At 43.0% G+C, this 27,334-nt stretch overlaps 1 protein-coding gene and 1 long non-coding RNA gene across 2 annotated transcripts; both read left to right on the forward strand.

Annotated features, from left to right (window-relative positions):
• Positions 1-10,530: 10,530 nt before the first annotated feature.
• Positions 10,531-11,757, forward strand: LOC131299692 (uncharacterized). Its single transcript, XM_058325270.1, has one exon. It carries the CDS (start codon positions 10,531-10,533, stop codon positions 11,755-11,757), a length of 1,227 nt encoding a protein of 408 aa, XP_058181253.1.
• Positions 11,758-23,757: 12,000 nt separating this feature from the next.
• Positions 23,758-25,332, forward strand: LOC131301335 (uncharacterized). The gene is made up of 2 exons (XR_009191263.1): positions 23,758-23,985; positions 25,233-25,332. It is a non-coding gene; the product is annotated as an uncharacterized LOC131301335 (long non-coding RNA).
• The last annotated feature ends 2,002 nt before the right edge of the window (positions 25,333-27,334 follow it).

The raw sequence follows: 27,334 nt of genomic DNA on the forward strand, positions 1-27,334 counted from the left end.
CATTCTTATGGTACGATCATTCAAATTTGTTTGAAACTAATCTCCTTAGGAGATGGGTACCCTTCCTTGAACTAACTAGGTATCATCAATTCCTTATCAAAAGCTTGCGCTACTTGAGGGCAGCTTAAATCAGTCATTCCCGTCCCGACATCTAGGATTATCTTGGATTTTTGAAATTTCGTTTTCAAGATAGCCGTACCTCTGAAATTATTGCCAGAAGTCGATGCCGCCCAGGTTTATTTTCCCGTGACTGCATAGGTTCTTTCAATGCGTTTGCTAAAATATCTGAGCTTTTAGAATATAGTAAGGCTTGCTTGCTGATGTTCGATTTCCCCCTGAATGAGGATGGAGTACTTATGCTTTACGATAATGAAGCGATTTTGCCCAAGCGATCCGTTGTTTCCTAGTTTAGAAATGGGTTTAATATCGTTAGGTGGGAAGCATGCTGATTTGATAGGGACGTGATAAGAAAATGCTTATGGGATACGAGTCCGCATGATGATTTGGTAGAAGTTTTGCATTTGACGTTAGTATCTACGATAGAAACTTCATCAAAGGCATACTACGAGGCAAATTGTTCGACGACTGAAGCAACTTCAACCTCGTCTTGTTAAGCAAGTGATGAGGCTTAATTTGATTAACAAAACATGCAGAAGATTGTGAGAGATGCTTGAAACGCTGTCGTCTTACTTCGAGATACTTCTAGGACCTGCCGGAGCCTTAGACAGTAGCCGTGTGATGCCAAAGCATTTTGTGGGTTGCCAGAGTATTCGAATCTTGATTAGATCGCTGATTGGCTTAAAACATACCTATAGGGTCCTTCCTGATTTTGTAGGGGCATTTCTTTCATTCCTTGACATCACCCCTCTCCGTTCAGTCATAAGTTGAAATCCTAATTTTCGAGCCTGATCAACACTGCAAGGGTACCTATACCCATGTAGCGAATTCTATCCTCTTCCAATCAAGAATCTACCCTTGGAATCGGAAGGTTTTCCTAAACTATTTATCACTGCATACCTAGAAACTGAACCCATAGGATCGCTGTTGAACCTGTTATCACTTCAGGAGGAAGAATAGCTGTCAACCTAGTCTATGAAGGTTACGTGATGGAGATATCCTCAAATGACGAAGGTGATCACCTCAATATCACGCTATTGGTGGTGACCTGCTCCTATTTTAAGGGGGATAGACGATGATTCCAAGACCAGTAAAGCGACGAAATCTGATCCGTAGTCATGCACCAATTTCGAGGACGAAATTATTTTAAGGGGGATAGTTTGTAACGACCCTGATTTTTGGTAAATAAAAATTTCGTTAAATATTTAAATTTTATTTTAATTACTTGGATTTGCTACTAAAAATTTCTTTTTAATTTTAATAATCCGTCATAATTAGATTTGAGATTTATAAAATTATATATTTTCACGCCGAGCAATCTAGTCATTTTCTAAAGACAAGTATGCTTGTAGAAGCACTTGTATTTTTTCTAGTGAGTTAAATAAAATCTTTAAATTATATTTCTTGGCTAGAAATCCTACTTGGCAAGTAGAATTAGTTTCCAACCAATTCATTAGAAAACCTTAATTACCGTTTCAATCTAGTTACAATTTCCTAATCCTAGATGGACCTTTTTGACCGTCTTTGAGCCTTTTGAACCCCCGAACCCTAATTGAACCATTAGACTATAGGAGTAATCATTTTATTCCTATGTTTAGTCATTTCACTTTACCTAGCATCATTACTCACCCTACCTATTGGATAATAAAGGCAAGGGAAAACTTTAACCTTTGGTCCATAAATGTTAGGGAAAATATTATCCCTTGGACAATAGATTTCCATGACTAGTCATATCAAATTATTACCAATATCCCTTTACCCCTTGGTCCATAATTGTTAGGGGAATTTTTGTCCCTTGGTTATTAGACCTTTGACTTGCCAAAATGCATGACAAGACAAGTCATACAAGAATCCCATCATTTTGCTTCCAAAAGAAGCAACCTTAGACTTGCCATAATGAGAACCTAGATTTGACTAGTCATTCAAGCCCATACTTACCTTCTTTAACCAATGGTTAATAAATGCTAGGAGAATTTTTGACCATTGGTTAATAGCAATTAAGTTGCCATTGAGGCTTTGATTTGACCATACAAAATCATGGGCCAAGAATATCATCATTTTACTTCCAAGACTAGTTAACCTAACCATGCATGCATGCAACCCTAAGATTTTAGCCTTAAACCTAATAATCCTAGACTTACTTTCCTAGACACTCATATATATACTTGTACACATATATATATAGACCAAGAGAGAGAGAGAGAGAACCGTGAGAGAGAGGGAGAGAGAGGCCGAAAGTGAGAGAGTGAGATGGAGTGTGTGCATGAGTTTTGATTACTTACACAAGCAACCTTTATAGCCTTAAGCCTATTTTTTTGACTACATGCCAACCCATTCTAGTCTTCCAAAGTATAAAGCTAGGCCATGATTATATTCCTTCTTGCAAGCAACCTCCCCATAGACTTGACAAGTCCAAAACCCTTCATGATGACCTAAAGATTTGGCCAACAAATGGAAGTGACAAGTCATGGAAGACTTGGCATGCTTTCAAGCTTGATTGGACATGACAATGGAGCAAATCCATGGGGAAAAGAGAGGAGAGGGGGGGGGGGGGCCGGCCATATGGAGGAGGGAGGGAGCCAAGACTTGTGCCTATAAATAGCAAGCTCACTTCAAGTTCAACTCACCCCTTCACTCCCTTGCTTACATTCCTCTCCAAACACCATTTCCAGTTCCAGTCAGCCTACTGCCCTTCGTAAATCCTCAATTTTCTCCTGCTTAAAGTAGTTTTTAGAACCAACTCCCTTCGAGAAAGTTGTAGAGCACTTCGAAACCTTCAAGTTAGACCCAAGAACCATCCCAATCGGTGAAGAAACGACAAAGATATTGGCATCCGAAGTTCAGTAAAAATCTCGGATTTCCATTTCCAGACAGCATACTGTCTCTGCCTTTATCACCATTTTTCTCCTACCTAAAGTAGTTTCTAGGATCAACTTCCTTCACGAAAGTCGTAGAGCACTTCGAGAGCTTCAACTTTGACCCAAGAACGATCGTATTCGGCCAAATATTGACCGAGTTACTGCCATCCAAAGTTTGGTCCAGATTTGCAAGTTTCACCGCCCGTAGAAATCTTCCAACTAGCTTATTCGGCCCCGACTAAGTTTCGGATCAAGGTAGATAAATCTCTACTCATTTTCCCTAGTATAACTTTAGTTATTTTGCTTATGATAAGGCAAGTTAAAGTATTAGGAATAAATAACAAGCTCGTTTTACAAAATCTTGAAATGACATTACGATCATGTAGATTTTCTCTATTCACTTCCCTAAGTATAAGTATAACCTCTTGTTCCCTAAACTCTACGTATAGAATCGTATGTTAGATAGTAGAATGCTATTGATTCAAGGTATCAATATCCTTATTGTTTTCCTTAAGTAGATAAGGTTATCTATTGTTTAGTTTCAAGTAGATAAGGTTATCTATCGTTTAAAATGCATGATTGTCAATAAGTTTATCTCACTAATGGAGGTATGAACATGTTGGATAAATGACTTTGTCTTAAATAAACATATGTTATATTGAATTTCTCAAAAAGTAAGATATAACGATTTTCGAAAGATAAGATTTTAACGCTTGATTTGAAGTATTCATATTTTGATCTTTTCGAGCATGCTTAGCAATATAGAATTGGATGATCTTGTTAGATTACAATGAATGATTTATGGTTGCGTATGTGAAAAGTCCTACCGCGGAGTCTATGCATGAGAACGAGACACGGAAATCGAGAAAATAGAAACATGACACCTAGGGTGTGGTTAACAAGAAAAATGTGTTTCGAAGGAGGAAATATTTTTGAAACTACATAATGACCGATTTTGATGGCATTATGTGAGATGTGTGTGTGAATGTGTGCCAATGGGAACCCGGGACGGCGGAACCATTGTGAGGATACTCGGGAACCCGGAACGGCGGAACCGAGGTTGGGTGTGTGGCTTGGTTATCCGCGGAGAGGAGCCAATGCAAATGTGTGCCAATGGGAACCCGGTGCGGCGGAACCATTGTGAGGATACTCGGGAACCCGGAACGGCGGAACCGAGGTTGGGTGTGTTAAAAACGGATTTTGAAAATGTTGATTTGGTGATGAAAAGTGAAAATGGAGACACGGTCTACGATGAGTTGCGTAGGAGAAACACAGAAAAAAAAAAAACATGGACACCAACGATACTTGAATAGTGAATGTGGATGTGTGATTGTTACTATTCGTCGTATATGATTTACTGTTTGTAAGTTATGAGTTAGTGGATAGGGTTTACTCTATTGAGCGTTGTAGCTCACGGTGTTACCTTTTGGTGACCCTGACATATTATATCGGTGGCGACGCTGGTATAATGTGTCAGACTTCTTAGATGAACAGGATAAGATGTACACCGTGGAAGCTTTTGGAGCAGAGGAGCTTGCTAGGATGGAAGAGCAAGCAGAGTAGTGTTAGGAACCCTAGTTTCCTTTCTTGTTGAATAAATGTACCCTTTCCTTATGATGTATTTATGATGTAATAATGAGCCAGACTCTCTTTATTATATAATAAATGCCTCATTTAACGTACCCAAAATTGGGGGCGTTACACGACCACCAGCATGGCTTCCACAAGTCCCCTCGTGAATTTCGTGGAGGAACTTTTGCACCATCTCAGGATGCACACAAAGCAAGTAGGGTCCTGTAAAAGACTTTCTATATAGTTTTCCCTCTGGGGATAACCAGAACCGAGCAGATTTGGTCCTGATTTTATGTGCCTCCTTTTTGTCCAAAGGGAGTACTTCATCTCGTAAAAACTCCACTATTGGGTCCATCCAACTTGGTCCTTGGTTCACGTCCAAGACCATCTCTACACTTCTGCCAATGCTCGGCTCAGCCAAATACTCTACGGCTATTTTTCTTTTAAACTCAGATGGCACAGCTGCGGCTAACCATGCCAATGAATCTGCATGAGCATTCTTCCCAGAACTTATCTGTTCAATATACACCCTTTCGAAGGTATCAAGTAGATCTCTGGTCACCTGTACATATGCCGCCATCTTCTCGCTCCGGGTTTCATATTGCCCGGACAGTTGATGGACCACGAGCTGTGAATCAGAATACACCCTAACTCGTTCAGCTTTTAGGGTTTTTGCACTTCTCAAACCAGCTAAGAGTGCCTCATACTCTGCCACATTATTTGATGCATTGAACCCTAGCCGAACAGATAATTCTAACATTGACCCTTCAGGGGGTAAAAGCACAACTCCAATACCTGAACCGGTGTTGCAAGCTGACCCATCAACAAACAGCTTCCATTCCAGGGGATCTTGTTCGGCTAATGCCTGTTTCTTCGTTACAGGAGACTTTGCTTCACACTCCTTTCTCGTAGGAGGCAGAGGTGCAACCGTAGGTGAGAACTCTGCCACAAAATCTGCCAACACCTGGCCTTTGATTGCTGTGCGCGGCTGATAGTCGATTTCATATTGGCTCAACTCAACGGACCAAGTTGAGATCCTTCCCGAGAAATCTGCCTTTCGGAGCAATGATTTTAATGGAAACTCGGTGTAGACCACAACTTTATGGCTCTGGAAATAGTGTGGCAATTTTCTAGTTGCTGTCCTTAATGCTAGGACCAATTTCTCGAGGGGCAAATACCTTGTTTCGGCATCTAACAAAGTTTTGCTCACATAATAGACTGGGATTTGCTCGGATCCCTTATCCCTTAAAAGTACTGCACTTACAGCATGCTCAGAAACAGCTAGATATAAAATCAGAGACTCACCTGTTTCTGGAGTCGAAAGAAGGGGAGGAGAGGCCAAATATCCCTTTAGATCCTGAAAGGCTTGTTCACATTCTGCTCCCCATTCGAACCCTTCCCTTTTTTTCAATAACTGAAAGAAAGGTCTGCACTTGTCACTTGATCGGCTAATAAATCGATTAAGAGCTGCTGCCATCCCAGTTAATCGTTGGACTTCTTTCGTTGTCCGAGGACTTTCCAGATTCTGTAAGGCTTTTATCTGGTCGGGATTTGCCTCTATTCCCCTTAGAGTTACAAGATGGCCCAAAAACTTTCCAGAGCCGACTCCAAACGCACACTTCGAGGCGTTGAGTTTCAACTTGTATTTCCTCAAAATCTCGAAAGCTTCTCTCAAATCTGCAATATGGCCTTGCCCAGATTTACTCTTTACCACCATGTCATCTATGTAGACCTCCATAGTTTTGCCGAGCAATTTTCTAAACATGATGGTCGCCAGTCTCTGATACGTTGCCCCTGCATTCTTCAATCCAAAAGGCATGACATTATAACAGTACAACCCTCGTGGTGTAATAAAAGACGTCTTCTCCTGTTCTGGCCCAAACATTGCAATTTGATGGTATCCTCGATATGCATCGAGAAAACTCATACGTCCATATCCCGCTGTTGCATCAACCAACTGGTCAATCCTTGGAAGAGGAAAACTGTCTTTAGGACACGCCTTGTTTAAATCTGTGAAGTCAACACATACGCGCCATTTTCCGTTCTTTTTCTTGACGACAACAGTATTTGATAGCCACTCTGGATAATAAACTTCCCTTATTGCCTTGGCTTCCAACAAGTGATCCACTTCTTCGATTACAGCGTCAACGTGCTGTACGGCTGCCCTTCGTTTCTTTTGAATGACCGGTTTATGCTGTGGATCTATATTCAAGTGATGGCAAATAACATCTGCATTTACCCCAGGCATCTCCTCTGGTGTCCAAGCAAATACATCGACATAAGTTTTCAAAAAACTAATCAGTTCATTTTCTTCCTCTTCTGACAGTGATTTCCCAATTAGGAAATACCTATCTGGATCAGTCTCGTTGATCTGTGTTTTCTTCAAATCCTCAACCACCCTCTCGGTTGGGTCTTTTCCGATATCCTCAATGGTTGGCAGATCCGGAGTTTCCACAGCATTAATATGGTGGGCATTATGGACTCTTTTAATGATGGATACCAAACATTGTTGAGCTATCTTTTGGTTACCTTTGATGTGCTCAATCCCATTAGACCCTGGGAACTTTACCATCTGATGGAAAGTTGAAGAGACTGCCCTCATCTTGTGCAACCATGTCCTTCCTATAATCACGTTATAGGAAGACGGTACATCCACCATTAAGAAGTCGGTTCGTAGCACCACTGTCCCAGCCCGAACAGGCAGAGTTACCTTGCCTAACGGCCAAACTGCTCCTGCTCCAAATCCGACCAGTGGAGTTGCTGATTGTACCAAATCTTCTTGTGTGAGCCCCAGTTTCTTGAACGCATCGTAGTATAGCACTTCGGTGCAACTCCCTGAATCTACCAGGATTCTCTCCATATCATATTCCCCAACTCGTAGGGTTATGACCAAAGCATCATTGTGAGGTACCTGGACTCCTCCCAGATCTTCATCAGTAAAAACTATGCCCTCGTTGCTTGCCCCTTCGTTGCGACCTCTTTTCTTCCCCAACTGCATTACATGCTGGTCATGTTTCACTCGTCTCTGAAGCAATCTCACCTCATTTCTCGTATAAGGTTCGGCCAATCCATGTATCATATGGATTATCCCTTTTGGATTTTGTTCGTAATCCAATTCCATTGCCTTGTCTTTATCCTTGGAATCCTCTTGGATAAATTCTTTGAGGTAACCTCGTGAGACCAAATCATCAAGATGTCGTTTAAACATCTCACAGTCCTCTGTCATGTGACCCCAATCCTTATGGTAACTGCAGTGTTGGTTCGTAGCACGTTTCGCATCTTTATTCCCACCAAGAGTTGGGGGCCATTTGAAGTATGGTTGATTCTTTATTCGATAAAGAATCCTGTAAATGGGCTCTTTCCAAACCGTGTTTATTGAAAAGAATGACTTGGGATCCGGGGCTTGTTTATCCTTGTACTGCTCTTTCTTCGCCTGCCCATAATCTTTCCTTTCACGATAAGTTTTGGGCTCTCGCTTGTCAACTTTCTTTATAGGCCCCTTTACTTGCTCGGCGGCCAACTTTCCATCCTCTCGTAGGATGTCATCCTCGTTCCTGGCGTGCTGCTCAATCCTCTCCATTAATTTTGCCAATGTCTGCACGGGACTCATGTTTAGAGACTTACGCAGTTCCCCCCGAACAGGTAAACCCGTTTTGTACGTGGCTATTGCGTACTCTTCACTACATCCTTCAATTTCGTTGAAGGTTTCCCAGTACTTCTTTGCATAAGTCCTGATCGGCTCGTCCTCTCCTTGTTTCATAAAAGAAAGACTCTCAAAGGTTTTGGGAGCTTTCCTGCTCGTCAAGAACCGTGCAGTGAATTCCTCGGCCAATTGCACCCATGTTCGGATGGAGCGCGAGCCCAGTTTGTGGAACCAGGACAGAGCAACCTTCCCCAAACTCGACGGGAACATTTTGCACATGATTGCATCATACCCTTCATGCATAAACATCGCTTGCTGGTACTGCTGTATATGGGTCACGGGATCAGCATCTGTCTCGTAGAGAATGAATGTCCCGTGCTTTACCCTGGTCGGCAATCTAGCCTCCTGTAACTTTCTTGCAAAAGGGGAAGATGCTATATTCTGCAGTGCTTTTCGTGCTGCTTCCCGTGCAGTCATGGCTTCATCCTCTGGTCCTTTCTTGGACCTAATTCGTTCCCAATCGGAATCAGGTCTCTCGTACCTGTCCCTATGATGTTTTCTACTCCCTTCTTCTTCGGGGGTAGAACTCCGACCTCTGCTTCTCCTCTTTCTTGGAGATATCCTCCTTCGCTCGGGTGTTCGGATCCTGCTCCTCCCTTTTCGTGGAGAAGTCTTATGTCGCCTCGGGGTCAGACTTCTGCTTCTGCTCCTCCTTCCTCGCGAAGGAGCCTTTTGATACTGCACCAGAGCGTATTCACTACCTCTAGAATTTCTTCGAGATAGTCCAGAGTCCTCCGGATGTTCTCTGATTTTCTCTAATTCTCTGATCTCATGTTCTCGTTTTTTGATCAAACGAGCATACTCCTCGATTTCTTGTCTCTTCTTATCAAGAACGTCTTCGCTACGGTATATACTCCTGGAGTGTGCAATCGATTCATCCCCTCGATGGGATTTAGTCCTTCTCGTGGACTTCGATGCCGTCTCTCCATCTCTATTTCTGGAGTTGCCATGGATAGTAAGGGGGTGGCCCTTACTCGTGGTCCTTCTGTGTCCTCCTTCGGGCTTTCTCGGAGCCCCGGGTGGAGACTTATCCCCTCCTCCAATTAGCACATCCTTCGGGTCGTGTGGCGTTGCTGGCTCTACTTCCACCATGGTCGTATTTCAAAGGGAACTCTTTCGTTTCCCACAGACGGCGCCAATTGTAGGTGGATAAATTCAAGTAGTGCTTTGAACAGCACTGGAATGCAGCGGCTCCACGTGCCTCTTGAACGTAACCCTAATTCGTCAGAGAAACCCTTATCCTGCAAAACAGACAAGGAGTGAGCGCACCTTTGCCTCTCGTGGCAAAGGCCCTCCGATGCCTTTGTTAGTATCACGTACTAGCAATCAAACCCTAATTATCAGTAGGAAAGCAATAAGAATGCAGTGTATTGCGTACCTTTCTCCTCTAGGTTTACCTCTTATTTATAGATTTGCGTATGCTTGCTGGCCAAGCATCCGTGTTGCCCTAGAATTCCTAACTCGTATAGGAATCCCAGGATATCAAGGATTCTCGTTTCCTTTATCGGTTCATTACCTTAATCCTTGTAGGACTCTTTTCCATATCAAGCCGAACATCCCATATTCGTTGGGTATCTTTCTTAGATCCTATATTCTTGGGATCTCATCCTTTAACGGAATATCAGTGATTCTGGACCCTTCGAGAATGTTCCCTCAAATAGGACTTCTCTCTCTGTTCGGCCATCTCATGGCCGAACAGATGGCCTGGACCAATTACCTCACGTGTTACTGGTCCTAAGGAAACAATTTGAACCATATCCTTTGTAAGGAACTCTCCACTTGTTCGGCTCTCTCTTGCCGAACAAGTTTCTATAAACAGTGGCATCTCATGTCATTTTCCTTGTATCTGGTCCAATAACGTCTCATGTTATTGTACCGAGAATCGTACAACCTCTCTGGACCATTGACTTCTCATATCAGTGGTCTACAGTGTGTTGACCCTTTGTTGACCGTGCTCGGGCTCATTTTGCACCTGTTCGGGAATACCTCCCTACATTATTAATAATACTTTTTAAATAATTAGTCGATTACTATAGACTATTTGATTAAAAATAATTTCTTTATCAAAAAAAAATTAGGGCAAAAATCCGGGTCGTTACAGCTGTAGAGCTTGCAAACTACGAATTCCACTACTAGCCTCGAACAGCGATAAAAGCTCAGGCCCTTGCTGAGCTTACACCAGTCGACTCCCTTACCACGGACCCATATCCCAACCCCGAAGCAACGTTCCAAGCCAACCCCAGCACCGCCTGGAAGCTGTTTCACGGCAATGTTTGGAAAATGTATGTTGACAGAGCCTCCGACAGCCGAGGCGTCAGGCCTAGAATCGTACTCCTTTCTCCTACTGGCATATTGCACAAAAGCTCCCTCTCTGTCAACTTCCCCACCTCAAATAACGAAGCCAAGTATGAGGCCTTGATCTCTGGACTCAAGACCGCCGAAGCTTTGGGCATTGAAGAGCTTGTTGTATATAGCGACTACCAGTTAGTCATTAATCAGCTTACTGAAGAGTACAAGGCTAGAGACGATCGAATGCGCAAATACCTTAGCTCCACCCTCCGGCTCCCCAAAAATTTCAAAGCCATTCAGGTCAAACACATCTCAAAGGAACAGAATGCAGACGCCGACGCCCTCACGGGACTTGCTTCGGCTTATTCAATCTCAGGACACCGATCCATCTCTTTCGGTTCCATTGACAAACGTAGCTTCGAGCTTGACGTTTTGAACCACGAAGTGCTCAACATCGAGCTCAGCCTGAGCTGGATGGATGAGATTGCCAGTTACCTACGAGATGACATTCTTCCTTCTGACAAAAAGGAAGCTCACCGACTCCGCAATGGGGCTGCTCTTTTCTGGCTTAATCCCAATGGTAAGCTTTATCGAAGGTCCTTTACCAGCCCATATCTGCTGGTAGCTCACCCACACCAAGTACCAGGAATCATCGAAGAGCTCCATGCTGGTGATAGTGGTTGCCACTCAGGAGGACGTTCCCTCGTGTCCCTCATGCACCGAGCCATTACTCAGGGTTATTGGTGGCCAACAATGAAGAGCGATTCCAAAGAGTTTGTTAAGCATTGCCGAAAGTGCCAGATGTTCTCCCCCATCATTCACCAACCATCCCGAGACCTCAGCCCCCTCACCATCCCATGGCCATTCTCGAAGTGGGGCATGGATATCGTGGGCAAGCTCCCCGTTGCTCCTGGCAGGTTCAAGTTTCTCCTCACTGCCACCGATTTTTTCTCCGAATGGGTTGAGGCCGAGCCCATGGTAACCATTGAGGAAGCTGACGTTATTCGTTTCGTCTGGAGAAATATCATCGCACGCTTCGGTGTACCCTTCGCCATCATTACCGACAACCGAAGGCAGTTCATCGGGCAGAAATACCGATCCCTCCTAGAAGAATATGGCATCAAGTGGGATACATCCACTCAGGCATACCCCCAAGGAAATGGCCAAGCCGAAGCCGCCAACAAGGCTATCTCCTCTGGACTTAAGTGCCGACTCTAGTCACGCCGGGGCAAATGGGCCGAAGAGTTACCTAGGGTACTCTGGGGCTACCGAACAACCCATCGGCGCTCCACCGGTCACACCCATTTCTCCTTGGCATTCAGTATTGAGGCTGTCATTCCCCTCCAGGTCAGGCTTCCAACGATCCCCACCGCACCGAAAACTTCGATGAGTGGGTCAATAATGACGCCATCGCTTCGGACCTCGACCTGGCCGAGGAAGAACGTGAAAGTGCAAGGATAAGGCTCGCTTTGTACCAGCAGGAGGTTGCCAAGGGCTATAACCGTAGCGTCCGCCTTAGGTCGTTCAAGCCTGACGACATTGTCTAGAAGAAGGTGGTAGAGAAGTCCAAGAAGAGAAAATTGATGCCTAATTGGGAGGGCCCCAACCGAGTCCTTAAGCACCTCGGCTCAGGCAATTACAAGCTGGAGAAGTTGGATGGCTCTCCTATTGCCAAGTCTTGGAATGCAAACAACCAAAAGTTCTATGGCTAGCAGTGCCTCGGCCCGAAGCCCAATCAACTTCTTTCTCCTATGATCCATTATTATTTTCTTTGTTTTGAATGCAACTTGCTTATGTAATGACAATACCCGAAAAAGTATCAATGAGAATCTTTCCTTTTTGCCAACACTTGTTTTTACCTTTGCTGTTGTTTATTACTCAGTTTATTATTGCTCAACCATTTTATCTCGACTTCTGGGATTGCGCCCTCCCCAGGGTAACACCCTTTTGGCCCAATTCCACTAAGTCACCCCAGCCTTCTCAGTCGTTTGTGCTCTCGATCACCGCCTTAAGGATACTCAGCTTTCCCCAAGCCCCTTACTCTAATCCATCTTAAAGCCACCCACTACTCTGATTCACTGTGTCCCGAACTCCTGGCTAGTGCCAGCCCTCTACAGGACCGCAACCTATATCCCCTAGCAGACTCATTAGCATGTGACATCACTTGTCCATCCCTCGAATGATTTCCTACCGAGTAGCCGAGGCCATCTAACCCGAAGCAATGCCTCGGGAAATTCAAAAATCAATTTCCATCTACTTGCTTCGATTTAGCTCTCTTGACTCTACAGAGACCTGCCAGCGGCAGGGTGAATCTAAAATCAATTTTCATGCTTTGGTACCGACCTTGCTTGTCTAAATAGCAAGCCCGTCCAAAGAAGGGGCACTGAAAATTTGATCTTTTCTAGACCATTTCTTTGAGCATGCTTCAGTTTATGCTTTGGTTAAAACCTGTTCTACTGCCTAACAGGTTTAACCGACGCAGGGGGCACAAACATACCCTAGTAACAACCATAAGTACATGCAAACATTTCAAGGATAAAAGCATAAGTGTTTGAAGAAGAACATTCATGTACCAAAGCTGTAAAGTAAAATGTGCGGTGCATGGTAAAATCCTACTGAGGATCTGGCTCGGGCCAACTATTCGGCGCCAGTCCTACTTAACTATTACAGGTGATCTGGCTTAGGCCAACTGTTCGGCACCAGTCACAACAAAATCAGTTACAAGCCCCTGGAACGGTAAACTCCAAGCGCACAGAGCCGTCCAGTCCAAATTCAGTCAAAAGTTCAAAGTATTTTTAAAAAGAAAAAGAAGGGTGAAGTCATCCTAGGCATCAACTGGAGCAGTGGTGTTGGGGTCGGTTTGATTCTTGGGGGTAACCTCTGCTTCGGGATTCGGCACTTCCACATCCTCTTCTTCGGGTAAGACAAGCTCCTCGGGAGGCGGTTAGGGGACGGCTCGGAGTTTCGAATCTTCCAGGAGATCGAGTTTGCTTAACAAGGTCTCATGGCCGTAGCGTAGCCCATCCAAGAAATGCTTCCTATGCAGCCGTCCTCAATCTCCCGGATATGCTTTTTGTACTCTACTCCAGTCGCGTTCTAGCCCTCATCGTAGCCCTTGTCCCTCGCAGCATCGACTTCACGGGCTCGGGTGACCCTCAAAGTGTTAGCATCCTCCTCAGCCTTGGTAGCTCGGCCCTTAGCAAGCACCTTTTCTCTGTCACACCTTTGGAAGTCTGCCAGGTAGAGATCACAGGTCTCCCGAGCCACCCTTAGATCATCCTCCCTCATTGCAAGGGCCTGCTTCAGCTCTTCGATCTTCTGCTCTTGCCCTTTGCACCTATCTAAGACTGCTAGAGCCCGAGCGCTAGCCTGCCAACAAGAAATAAGAAAATGTTACAAAAGCAAACGTTCAACTGAAGGGAAGGAGCGAAGAGCAAAAGAGCTTACATTTAGAAGCGCTTGTGCTATCTCCCCCACAAGATCTTCGGTGCATCCTTTGACAGCCCTGGCATCCCTCAAAAGAATGCAGTATTGAAGCACCCCAAACGCCGTGCCGATGTTACTAGAATCGCTATCGGTGTGGTGGATCAAGTGACCGGCATAGTGGCAGAACTCGGGAGCCTAAGGGACCTCACTGGCACGAACCCTGGCCTCAGCATCGGTCTCTTTCCCGTCGGTCCCACCGCCCCGTCCCTCATCTTCTTCCGGGATGACAATAGTTTCCCTGTCTTTTCCTCGGCTGCTATCCCCCTCCTCGTGCTGAGCCCTCTTCTCTGGGGGCCCTTCAGGAGAGATAGAGGCGGTCCTCGAGCTCCTAGCACCTGGCACCCTGGGAGAGGAACCGGCGCCGCGACCCTTTGGCCTCTAACACCTGAGATTCAGCACCACCCTCGTGCCTCGGCCTGACATCTCTTTGCTGAACCCGGTTCGCTCAAGAGTCTCCCAGTCGATCTCTTCACGGATATTGCCCTGAGGTCCCGAGTTGATACCCTTCACTTCGGGCATACCCACTCCTCCTCTGCTGCCTTCCCCTCTTCCTTCTCATCTACCTCTGCCTCTTCTTCTACCTCTTCCTCGACCAGCCCTTGAGACCCCTGTTGCCTCGATTTCTTTTTCAAATAGCTCGTGTAAGTTGAAACATAACCAAGCAAGTCTGGGGCGAATCGGCTTGTGAGAGGAATGGCAAATGCAGCAGAAATCAGGGCTCGGCTTGCCTTCTCTCGAAAGTCCCGTACGACCCCTTCAACTGCAAAATGACATCAAAAAGAAGAGAAAGGAGTCAATACATGCATAGTGGGATAGGAAAAACTTACATTGCACGAATGAAAGAAATCTACCGACCAGGTGAACCGGTCCCAAATTGGATCGTGGTCGTAATATCAATGTTTTCACCAGGACCGAACATGAAGGTCCCGAAAATCGAAATATATATGCTCGCCAACTCTTCGGAGTCGGGCAGTCGATCGATCAAGAATTCGTCATACCCCGACTAGCAAGAGAGATAGTACCAATCACTTTCCTGGTTGACCCCTACCAAGTAAACACCGAAGAGTTCCTCCAACCTGAATGTCAGTTGTACTGCCTCCTCAGCTCCACGATGCACATGATGATCAGATAAGAATTTACCATGAGCTGAGAAGAAGTAAGGGACAAGGTCCAAAGCACCCGGCGCACGAACTGGTGAAGGGAAAACCTTACTCTGCCTTCGATGATAGCCATGAGCGGGAAGATCAGTTCTCCCGGGCAGTGCTACAGCTCTCGGGGGTAGGTGGTTGGCAGTAACCGAACCTGGATGTCCGGAGGGATACTGTAAAGCCTTCTAAAATTCTCAAAGGCGCCCAGTGCACCACTAAAGAATTGGTTCTGATAGGGACACGGTCTCATTGGCCTCCTGCATCCCCGAACCTCCTCAGGGGTATTTGCATAAGGCCCCGACCCTTGATTTAAAGTACTAGGGGCCTCCATCTCTCTAGGGTCGAACGAAGTCACTGGTCACGGAGCTCTAAGGGGGTCGAAGGGCTCGATGTAGTCAACTGGGGTCCGGTAGAATGCTCGAAGCTGAAGCGTTTCACAGATTTGATCAAGGACAACTGGAGAAGAAGTAGAGCTACTAGAACAATCCAAGGAGACCTCAATGACCATTCGCCCCTACCTAAAAAAAAGGATGTGCAAAACCCGTTAGCTACATGCTATGGGGGAGGAAAAAGACCTATCACTCGGGATAGAATGGTCGTCGCTCCTCAGAACTTCTAGGTCTCGGGCAATATTAGGATACTCTTCCTCGGGAAGAGCACCTTGGTCCGTGAAATTTTCTAATGGCCTCAGGAAGGAGATACGTGTCGGGAAGAACATGAACAGTGCCAAGAACCCAGCACCGCCATGAATTAGATGACGGTGAATGGCGTCTCCGCTGCAATGCATGCTAAAGACATCGAAAAACTTGAAAGAAACGATCAAAGACCAAAGAATATCACAAAGAGATCATCATACCTGAATTTCGTAAGAGGATTCAAGTCCAAATCACTCGAAATCTCGATCGAAAATAGAGAGCAACGGCGGCAGCAATTTCGTCGTAGAGAGAGAGAAAGAAGTTTCCCGTTCTCTCTCTAGCCACCCTTTTTATAGGGGAAGATTCAAAGGGTTGCGCGGGAAACGAAGCGTCGTGCACTGAGTCGTTGGATCTCTGACATGTGGCATCATCGGATGGTCAATGATGAGGGTTCTACAGGGGAGTCAGAGTGCCGAATCATCGAGCCATTAGGGGTTGGACACGTGTCCTTGAAAGGACATTTCGTACCAATCAACTGATATTTCACGTGCCGAGGCTCCCATTAGCTTGAAGCATTTCAGCGATGAATGATGCGTGGCATCTAGGGTTGGCGTTAGTGATCTGATAGTCACCGAAGCCGCTCTCTGCTTCGGTTACCTATGGACAAGGATTTCCAATTTGACGGTTCACGAGCAGAGTCAACTCCCACGAGCTCAAAAATGTCACTCCCGCTAGTTGAGGGGCTATTGTAGTGGCTTCAGTTAAGGGGTTCGCATACCCCATTGAGCCATGGTGAACCAAGGTCTCACACATGCACTAGCCCATGACTTGGCGAAGGCTTGGGAAGGGTCCGGTACCCTACTCAGTTAAACAATCAGGAAGGGGATTCCAGAATAGGCTTCGGCGAGATCTTGGAGCTCGGAGCGTACTCGGTCCAGAGCTCCCAAAGCTACAAGAAGGAAAGCAGTTACGCCAGGGGGGACCCAATAGGATCGTGCAACAAGCATAATCATTGGGGATCTGACCTGGCCATGTGCTCTGTAATCGCCTTATCCCTTACATCATCTATGACATCACCCAAGACAGTAACCCAAGCGCCCCCTGTACGTGCTAGCTTGGAGGCCAAACAAACCAAGGCCTATAAATACAAGGGATACTAACCTAGAAAGGTACGCCATTCTATCCTAACCCTAGACCAAAACACTTCTTTTGAGATAAATTAGCTTGAAATTAAAAAAAGGTTAACTGAATGTACAGCCTACAAGGGGCATACTCCAGGAGGAAAAGAAAAAAGAAAAGAAGAAGACTAAAAAAAAAATTGCAATAACCCATGCACAACCCGCAGGGAGAGTAAGAAGAATAACAAAATTTCCATATGTTTTGGAATCTCACCCCCATTGCATCATCCATGTATGAGGAAAGATAGTACATCGAGTGAAACCTTTGAAGTGAAACAAGTAGTAATGATTACATGAATCCTAACTATTACATGGCACATCCCGCCAAGCTAGGAAATGAAATAAAGAGTCATGATAAAAAACGACCATGTGATAGACCATCACTGAGAACTAGCAACAACATGGCAATTCGGCATAGGAAAGGTGATCAGCTCCTACAGCGAAACAAGGCACCAAGAAGAAGCTCAACCAGAGATGATGGCATCCGACAGGGGGCCCAACCCTGCACACCATGCCCATTCCAACTAGTCTAATACTCCCTCATCCGAATTCCAAGCCTCACCAAAACAACCCGCCCCATCCAAAACGAAACACTACTAATCTCCAGAGATGGGATAAGCAAACCAAGACTCAAAAACTCGTACTAACCCATAAAAGACCTCAACGTGGCAGTCTCCTTAAGAGAAACAGCTAGTACAGAGGACCACGAGCCTAACGAGGCAAACGGAGATAAATGCATCCAAACACGGGCCCCCAAACCCTGCTCGAAAGCCTAATCCACACAATCTACACAACCTCAACCGATTACCAAAGACTCGCCGCCCACCACAAGAGAGACAACAAAGGAGCCTCTAATCTGCCACCAATAAAGAACTGGCACATTTCGAGGCCACACAACGCTGCAGGGGACTAAAATATGCTCCGCTCATTCAATGAAAAACCAATCAACTAATAAGAACAGACTCAATCACACACGTCACACTAAGAAACAAATGGGCTCATAGAAGCAAAAATTCTTAGGTTGAAACCAACCATCACCTTTTTTATTTATTTATTTAAACCACACTACTATAGCAACCCAAAACCGGTGACACACTGGGAAATCTAGCTAGAACAAGAATTAATGAAATAAATCCAAACGATTAACCCGATCTCAAACCAGCAGTTGACTGCCCATCGAGGTTCTCAATCTGAATCTAAAAGTCTACGGAATTATACCTGTCAACAGGAGGTATAAATCCACCTCAGGTTACTCCAGCTGGCACAATTGCAAACTGAGCCATACTTGCCGGCAGCACATGAACTTGAACCTACCGGCATCTTGATGTCTCCGATAGGAGTTAGCAGATCCAGCGGTGAAGAACCCTCCACTGAAACCTCTGTAGATCCGGAATCCATTTGGAATTGACCCTACTGCCGTGCCAACGTGACTACCCCGCCCTGCCGATGGGCAACTGCTCACTGCCGTGCGCAGCCTAGAGCGGTGGAACACGTCAAAACTGAGATAGAATCATTGGTGATTCCTTGGCTGTGAAAGGACCCACGAGCTAGGCTCTAGGTCATTGCCGAGAACTTGAGATGGATCCCTAAGTTCTGGGTCATCTCCGTGATGTTGATACGAACCCACAGCTATGGAATCGAACGATTTCAAAATCAGAGAGAACAGGATTACCTCGCCTGTTGTGGAAATTGGTCCACGAGGTGTACTGAACTAATTCTGAGCTTTGATTACCTCAAAATCGAGATTACTTCGCCTGTTGATACGAACCCACGGATATACAGTTTATAAATCAAGCCCTGCAAACTGATTGTTTGAAGGAGATCCAAAAATGGGTGATTTATGGTGGATTTCTGAAGTCACTAGTGTAGCTTGGGCCGGCCCGAAAGATGGACACCACCATGGCCGGCAAGGCCGCTGTCGATGATGCCCAGCTTGATGGCCGTCGTCGCCAGGAAGAAGACTGACCCTGTGGGTGTTGAGTCATGAGATGAATGGCGGCAGTCCCAAATGCTCCATGTAGAACCCAAACCCCAAAGATAGGAAACCCACTTCCAGATTTCGGCAGGTGGAGAGGAAAATAGGAAATTCTGTTCATAGGTGACCAAATTAACTGAGAGAAAGAACCAAATAGAGCTTAGATTACCTCAGATTCGGTGATTTGTGGAATGGATATGGCGGGGAGTGCATATTCTCTCTCTCTCTCTCTCTCTCTCTCTATGTTTAGAGAGAGAAGCTCTCAAGCCCTGGCAAAAGTAACCAAAACACTTCTCCCTACATCTAATTTGATCGTCGGAAGGTCACTGGGCAACCATTGCCCTAGTGACTTGTTGCAGGTCCTGCGGAAGGAGCACGGAGCTATGGAGAAAGGATCCTAACCCGAATCATGGTCAAGATCCTGACAAATTGAACCCCTACATTTAGATTCAATTCATTAGATTGCAACTGATCTATGTTGGCCGTCGTTAAAAATGTGCACGATTTGGCTAGCGGTTTGGTCGCTTTCAGTTGAGGGGGTCTTGCAATCGGAATAGGAATTTTGAGCTGAGGTTTGTTTTGTTTTATTGGCCAACTGATTTGGCCGCCTTCGGTTGACAGGATCTAGTTGTGGTTATTCGGTGATGCATTAGTTTAGTCTTGGTAATAAGTTCAGTTGTAGTCTGTTGTGCACTGGGGTCGGTCGTTTAGTTTTTGCGGTGGTGGTTTTTGTGTTGTCGTTGCTATTGTTTCATTTGTACTTGTTTTTGTTAGGTTGTAGTTTCGTGCCGCACACACATATTCCACACACTCAACACTGTTCCATTCATTAGGCTTTTGTTGGCCTTCGCTGGTCGTCGAAGTCCCTAAGCCTCATGTTGGCCTTTATGTTCTGGCGATAGCATAGATACTGTGATTTTTGTGTTTTGCGGATTAGTACACTATATTTTGCTCCTTAGGCCTAGTTTGGTCTTCGCTCGTCGTTGGCGTGTCTTCCTTATTGCAGCAGCGACAACACAGTTGTACCTTTCTCTCTTTTATTATTAATGCATTTCTTGCTCTTCCTCCAAAAATAAAAATAAAAATTCATTAGATTGTTTTCACGCAATATTTATTTATTACTATAGTTAGATTCATTAGATAATTGTCAATCTATTTCATTAGATTCGTTCATTTAGGGGAAAATTAGACATAAGCACGGTAAAATAGTTTTCATTTAGGGGAAGGACGCCAGCAAAATAGTTTTTAGTGGAGGTTCTTCAACTTTTTGAGTTTTTAGCCATAAAGCCGAAACATGTTTAGGCATTTTCATAGGGTTTTAGGGTGCACTTTCCTATTAAAGGGTTTTAGTGGTTTAGACACTTTCATAGGGTACCCTAGGATTTTAGGCACTTTCATATATAGGGTACCCTAGGGTTTTAGGCACTTTCATAGGCACATTTGTCCTTATGTTTTGATTGCAAAATGTACTTGTCCTTGAGCTCAAAAAATGTAAATATAAGGGATTGTTTGCCAAGTCTCTTTCATTTAGAGAATGCAAACTAAAATGATCAAAAAGATAAATAAAGATGTGTATTAGTAGAAAATGGAGTGCTACTTTACCGAAGGTACACCAACTTCTTTCAAGTAGTTATTCAGTAGTCTGGGAGCACCGCCACATGATGTTTCAAATGACTCTAAAATGACACATTTATATGGGGTTCATACAATTAATCATGGACCTCATAAGAATGTGTAGTTGTAGAATGGTCTGGAGCACCACGTGACAGTACTTCAGAATTATTGAATAATTTCACACAGCTTTCTCTTTGTAGAGAGCGTGGTAACTCATCTAAGGGTTGTCCGGACAGCGAATACATACTAATATTTAATTGACATGTCACCTAAAATCAAGAAATAAAGCGGGACACCATCTTTAAATTGGTTGGGCAAACTTAACCATGTTTTAATCTTGATTCTGGGTGCCCTTTTTCTTCTTTGAGATTGCAAACCTCGGTTCATTACCCTAGCTATCAACCGTAGAGGGGGAATGATTCTGGGAAGTCTTTCTCGCCCTCTTTGACTCCAGATTTCGATTGCAAAACTTCTTACCATTTCCTTGCTTTGTTTGTTTCGGCTATGTTCAAATCTAGGTTTTCATTTTTGTCTGTTTACAGTTGGGTGTAGTGCCTATTGCCGTGGCCAGTGGATTGGTTCAGTCAGGCTCTACTTGGGTGTGTCAATGAGGAATTTCACTCGCTGGGCGTTCGAATGCAGAGGACATAAATAGGTATGGTTTTGGTTTGAGTGTAGTTCCCTGCATTTATGCATTTTTCACATTTTCGGAAACTAAATCTCCCTAGAGTTTCTTTAGTTCGGGTGTACTTTCCTGCATTTATGAAATTGATTGCGCTCCTCCGGCCATGGGGTTTTTGGTTGCCAATTATCACTGTCATAGGTTAAATTTACCGCATTTACTAATCCTAAGAAAACCATTTCCAACACTTAAGACACCAATCTTCAAATTGGGTTTTTAATTCAGAAAGTCTGTGGACATAGCAAATCTATATACAGATTGTGCATAGATTGCTATGTGGAGCCTACTACGGATTCCACACAAGTGATCCGAGCCATTCATTATGTTTAAAACATTTTTTCAAGAGCCCCCGCGAAAAATCAGCTCAATCCAATACCTATAAGTACTTGATCTAATTGTCTAACTTTTCATTCTCTAAAAACCTGAATGAAAAGTTAGATGATTAGGTCAAGCACTTATAGGTTTCGGACTGAGCTAATTTTTTGCAGAAACCCTTGAAAAAATGTTTTAAACATATTTAACGGATCAGATTATTTGTATGGGACCCTTAATGGGCCCCACAACGCAATTTGTGCACGATCTGTGCATAGATTTGCTGTGTCAGTAACAAGGTTCTTTTTTTAATTTACCACATTTACTGATCTTTGAAAACCGTGTCCGAAACTAAGACACCAATCTTTATAACCTTTTCAGATGTGGTGGTATAATGTGAGTTTTTTTTTGGTCGACGGAGGAAGCATATTCATTTAAAAAGCCATACGATATCTACAGATTATCACCGGAATACAGAGATACAAAAACACAACAAAACCCTAAAGCTAATGATATACAGGCAAAACAAAGAGACGAAGCTGATGTCTAGAGCTTAAACAAGAGCCATCGTTCATTCCACACCGTTTTGAATAAGGATCGGCTAATGTGGAGTTAGTACCCAAACACCAGACGCCTCGGGATGGTGGAGCTCCATATCAAAGACAACATCAAAAATTGATGGAAATCAACCCACCGGACAAAAGCGAAATAAAAAAAACATACACTCCCCTCCGTTATAGAGCAGCCCTTCTCTTGCCTAGCTCCCTACTGATCAAAGCTTCTAAGCCGACGGCTCAAGAAGCCACCGGCGACCACACGGCTACAACCAAAAAGCGGTATAATATAAGTTTGAATTTGCTTTTCTAGGTGTGACTTGAATATTTAGTCTTGAAGGTCGATACAATCCTCCTTTCCTAGATTTGAGTTCAATTGGAGCTACTGTTTGTTAAAGTGGGATGGAATGATACACGCTCTAATACTGAATATTGGTAGCATGAGTTAAGGGACAGTTAGGGAGCTGTTAGTATTGGTGGTTAGTTCTGTTAGAAATTATACTCAAAGTCATGTTTTTGTGTAATGGATTAATTTTTTACTGCTATTTATTTATTAATCAGTTTTATCCATTTTTTATGAGAATCTTTTATGGGCAATGTTTGCTTAATATTATTGTACTAGAAATTGCCCGTGCTTGAAGGCACGGCACAATGCATTTTGGAAACAATTAAAATGAATTATCATTATCTACTATTGACCACTCCCGACAATGAAGAAAGTTTTTCCGAGAAGTCTTAACCAAATAAGGTTCATTCAGTGTATCTTACTTATGTATATCTAGCTTAGCGCTCGACTATTTTGAAAAGCCGTTGACAGTGCATTCTCACTTCAAGCACAAATGTTGAGATCCATCAATGTGGGAACACTTGAGTATACTTCAATCGCCTGCGCCTTTATGTACGAATGAAACGCTTTTGCACCATACCCAACAAACAAACTCAACTTCTCTAAAAAATTCAAATGAGCTTCAATCCAAAACTATCTGCTCTCGACAATACATTTAATCAATTCTTCATTGAGGAGAACCTCGTTTACCAAGAAATGGAATAGCTTTGATGATAAGGAGTTCCAAGAGGTGGTAGATATTTGGCAACTTGTTACAAACATTGAAAACCCAAAATAGAACCCTTAAAAATGTTAATTGAGCCATCAAAAAAGTCCCAAAAAAAGTGTACATCATCACAACCATAGCACAACCAACAAAAAGACACAACACCTGACATAGGATTCTGATGTTTAATTGTACATCATCACAAAAACATGTTCAACAGTTCAAGTGCAAAATATTACCAGGGCAAGTTATCAACGCTGCATTACAAAACCATGTTCAAATGGTAGAAATGTCTAGGGTGTTCAAAATTCAAATGTCACAATTCCATAACATCCATATCCTACAAATATATTAAGCCACGTCAATCAACGAAGGAAATATGGTATACTTGCTAAATATTTCAAGAGAGAATTTTAAGAAATTGGTTAAGAAACCATGCGATTTTCATGCATTTTACTTAATGCTTCTCACTAAGTATACATTCTCTTTTTCTCTGGCTGTTGCTTTTCCTTTCAATAGATTTGATTGGCGGGCTTATCGAATCAAAGCGGAAGACATTGTGGCCTCGCTTATCAGTTATTCGCATATCATAACTGACATTTGGACCCTACATGGTACAAATTCATTTGAAAAGTAAAGAAAATTGATACTAATAAAATGTAGGTTAACCATCAATATCATACCTTCTCTTTTTATGCTTCTACAATATCCCGACGGGCCAATCAAAAAGCTGACCTAACCATAAAAAGAGTTTTTAATCCAAGGGTTCTTGGAGTCAAATCCATGCCACCACACAACCATTTCAACATTGTAGTTTCAACAAAAACTAATAAGAGAATTGTTCATGTATAGCACTTCAGGTTCTAAGAAATACATATGATCCTCATCCTATGTTTTAGCTTAGGATCTAGGAACGTATCCATTAAAGCACACAATGTAAGGGAGATTTTGATTTTCTATTACATACAACACCTCGTTTAAACAGACCCAATAATCAAGGAAAGGAAAAAAAAAAAAAAAAAAGAGAGGTAGAAAACAGAACAATACCACCGTATAAGATTTCTCATTAAATATCCACATAAATACCGAATCTTATTTTGAAAAAGCAAAACCAATTTTTTTTTGAAAGGCAAAAAATCAGTTGATTCTAGCGTTTGCCATGTTTCCATACATTGAAATCAAACATGAACACCAAAAGAGACTTCAAAAATAAATGGAATTTCTTATCAATGCCACACCACCACATGCAAAGTACCAGCTGAATACCCAATCAAATGAAACATAAATGGTTAAAAAGGGGATTATCCGAATCAATATTGTCAGGAAAAGAGGTTCAAAGAAGCAGACTCACTCAAAATCGGCAATGCCAAAAAAGCTACAGCATCGATGTCGGTTATTCCCTTAAGAAGATGAACAATTAATATGAAAAGCATACTTAATCCAATATGAACTACTGATAAATATAAAAGGGAATTTTTTGAAATTAATCTAAAAAAAGGGGGAACATGGTTAAATTGCAGTGACAACACAGAGTAATGGAATAGGCATCGCCGACTATGAACCACGGCCTCCTAGCATGTACAACAGTGTCAGATCCTGTGATAGAGAAGATAAAAAAAATCTGTGAAAGATGGAGACGCAGGGCGTAAAGGAGGAAGAAGAGGGAGATATTTAGGGTTTTGAAAGAGCCAAGGAGAAAGACCTGATTCGGCGAGATTTTCTGACTAAACCAAGCGCTATAAATGGTCCTCCATCTCCAAAGAGATTTTCTGATATACATTGCAATTAATTCGTCAACACAGAAGATAAATTCCCAATTTAGCTTTGCAGTCAAAAGCCCCAAATTAAGTCGGCAAAGATTAGAGTTGCCAAAATTAAATTAAAAATTACCACTGACCTGAGTTTTGGTACTAACATAGAGACGCGAAGACAATAAGAGGTAGACGAAACCTGAACTTAAATTTGTAGGCCCTGATAGAAAAAGAGGAAGAAATCAACAATAGAACAACTGGATTAGAAAAGAAATTAACTAACCATAATCGAACCCTCGCATGAAGCCCTCTGCAATAGCAAAAGGGAAAGGGACCTGGCGTGGAGCTCATTGGCCGCGGAGGAAAGTTGCATCGGAGAATTTAGGGATCCGGCCAAAGGAAATGTAGACAGAGACTCAAACAGAAGCCTTCGTTTCATGATGAGATCTATTCGGAATAAACGGCTGAGATCCATTTAGTGCCTAAAGGGTTGAGATCTATTCTCTACAACGGAAACAACGAAGTGACATATTTGAGTGGCACTTAGAAATTGCTGAGAAGTCATCCCATCCGTTGGATTAAAACCTAGACTTGATCATAGCCGCTAAAAGCCTCAAAAAGTTAGTTTGTGAGGGGGTATTTTGAAAACATCCCCCTCCCTTGTTATATTGATATTGATATTGATGTTGTGCATGTGTGTCTTTTATTTTACAAAGTAGATGATCCGGTGTGTAGAGTTCGGCTTACACACAGAAGATCAGATCATCAGTTCTTGTGAAATATAAGAAGATCAGAAGTTCGGCTTACACACAGAAGATCAGATCATAGTTCACAGTCTTAGATGGAGCTGGACACACCATCGGTAGGACTGTAGTACAATGTTTAGTAGGTCTGTCTTGACTACAGGGAACGGTCTAGTTCCAACTCATTGTGCTAGTACACTTTGTGTGTATTGAACGGGACCGCATTGAGTTAATTGTCTTTGTACTAACTTTATAAGACAATTGGAACTTTATGGTTATTATAAATGCTTATGCTCTTAATCCAAAGATAATTATTAGATGTATATATTTAATGTTGTTGACTTTGATTCATTAAAGAGTGAGATCTTTATACGGTCAATAGTCTCGGTGAGTTGGGTAGCAACATTATGTATATGACAACTATTAATTATTGATGGAATTCACGTCCCAGTAGGGATTGATCATACCCCTTTGAGTAAGCTTATAAGTTTCGAATATGTCAAACCTTGCAGGTGGATTTTGTATCTGACATATCGAATAAGTTAAGCGGATAGTCTCAAGGTATAAGATGTTGATTAAGTGAGAGATTGTTAGTAATTTATTTTAATCAAACGAGTATCTGTGATCTTAACGTGAGGAGATTAACCAGCTATTATGGTCAAGGATGCAACCCTTGAACGACAAGGAATTCTTCCATAACTTGAAATCCTTAAATGAGTCGGAATCTTTCCATAGCTTGAAATTCTTAAGCAATAAGGAATCCTTCCATAACTTGAACTCCTCCAGCCATACTTGTGTGGAATGCTTAGATACTTTGATTCAATCAAGGAAACCAAAATCTAACTGTGCTTGGGCAAGAAAATTCAGATTTGATATATTCCAACGTAAACTGTACAGCCTTCAGTATTTTGGCCATATCTTCCTTATTCGACCTCCGATTGAAGTGATTCAAATTGGGTTGGATTCGAAATTCAATTATCTACAATTTCCATGAAGAACAGGTTTTCTAATTCCAACGTTTACTGGGTCAGAATAGCCCTGCAATCAGACCCTATGAATCTGGAAAAAATATGTTTCGAGCCAAACAACTTGTACTTTCTGTATCTACCATCTTCGATCTCCGAATAACCGTCGAATGCTATTACAATCGAAGAAACATACATACATCAATCTTATGCCTCCATTGGAGTTCACATGCTTCGTTAATTATTACAACCACGAAAAATAATCATGGCACCCAATAAATAACACATGCTACGTTAATTATTACAACCACAAAAAATAATCGTGGTACCCAATAAATAACAATAACCACGAAAAAATTATCGTGGGATCCAATCACACAAAATCAACAAAAAATGAAGTGACTATAATAGCTGGATAAGAACACTGCAAAATAAGGGTTAACATAGTTCTACATTCTACCCTCTATAACCTAAGGACAACATGGTCTGTTTAATCCATACGCATTATTATAGCCTACTTTAATACCACTGTTAGAAAATCGAATTCCCAAGACCCAGTAATGACGCGTACAAATTAGAAAACAAAAAATTGCAAAAAACCCTACAAGGCAGAATTAGGGTTTTACCACAACACCCGCGTCACGAACGCTGGTTGAACTTGTTACAGCACATCTTGTTGTATGCCACGAATACTGCTGGA

This window comes from Rhododendron vialii, chromosome 9a (assembly GCF_030253575.1).
Source record: "Rhododendron vialii isolate Sample 1 chromosome 9a, ASM3025357v1".
Classification (NCBI taxonomy): domain Eukaryota; kingdom Viridiplantae; phylum Streptophyta; class Magnoliopsida; order Ericales; family Ericaceae; genus Rhododendron; species Rhododendron vialii.

What these genes read in the sequence shown, in the direction of transcription:
- LOC131299692 (XM_058325270.1), top strand. Translation starts at nt 10,531, where the DNA reads ATGTATGTTGACAGAGCCTCCGACAGCCGAGGCGTCAGGCCTAGAATC.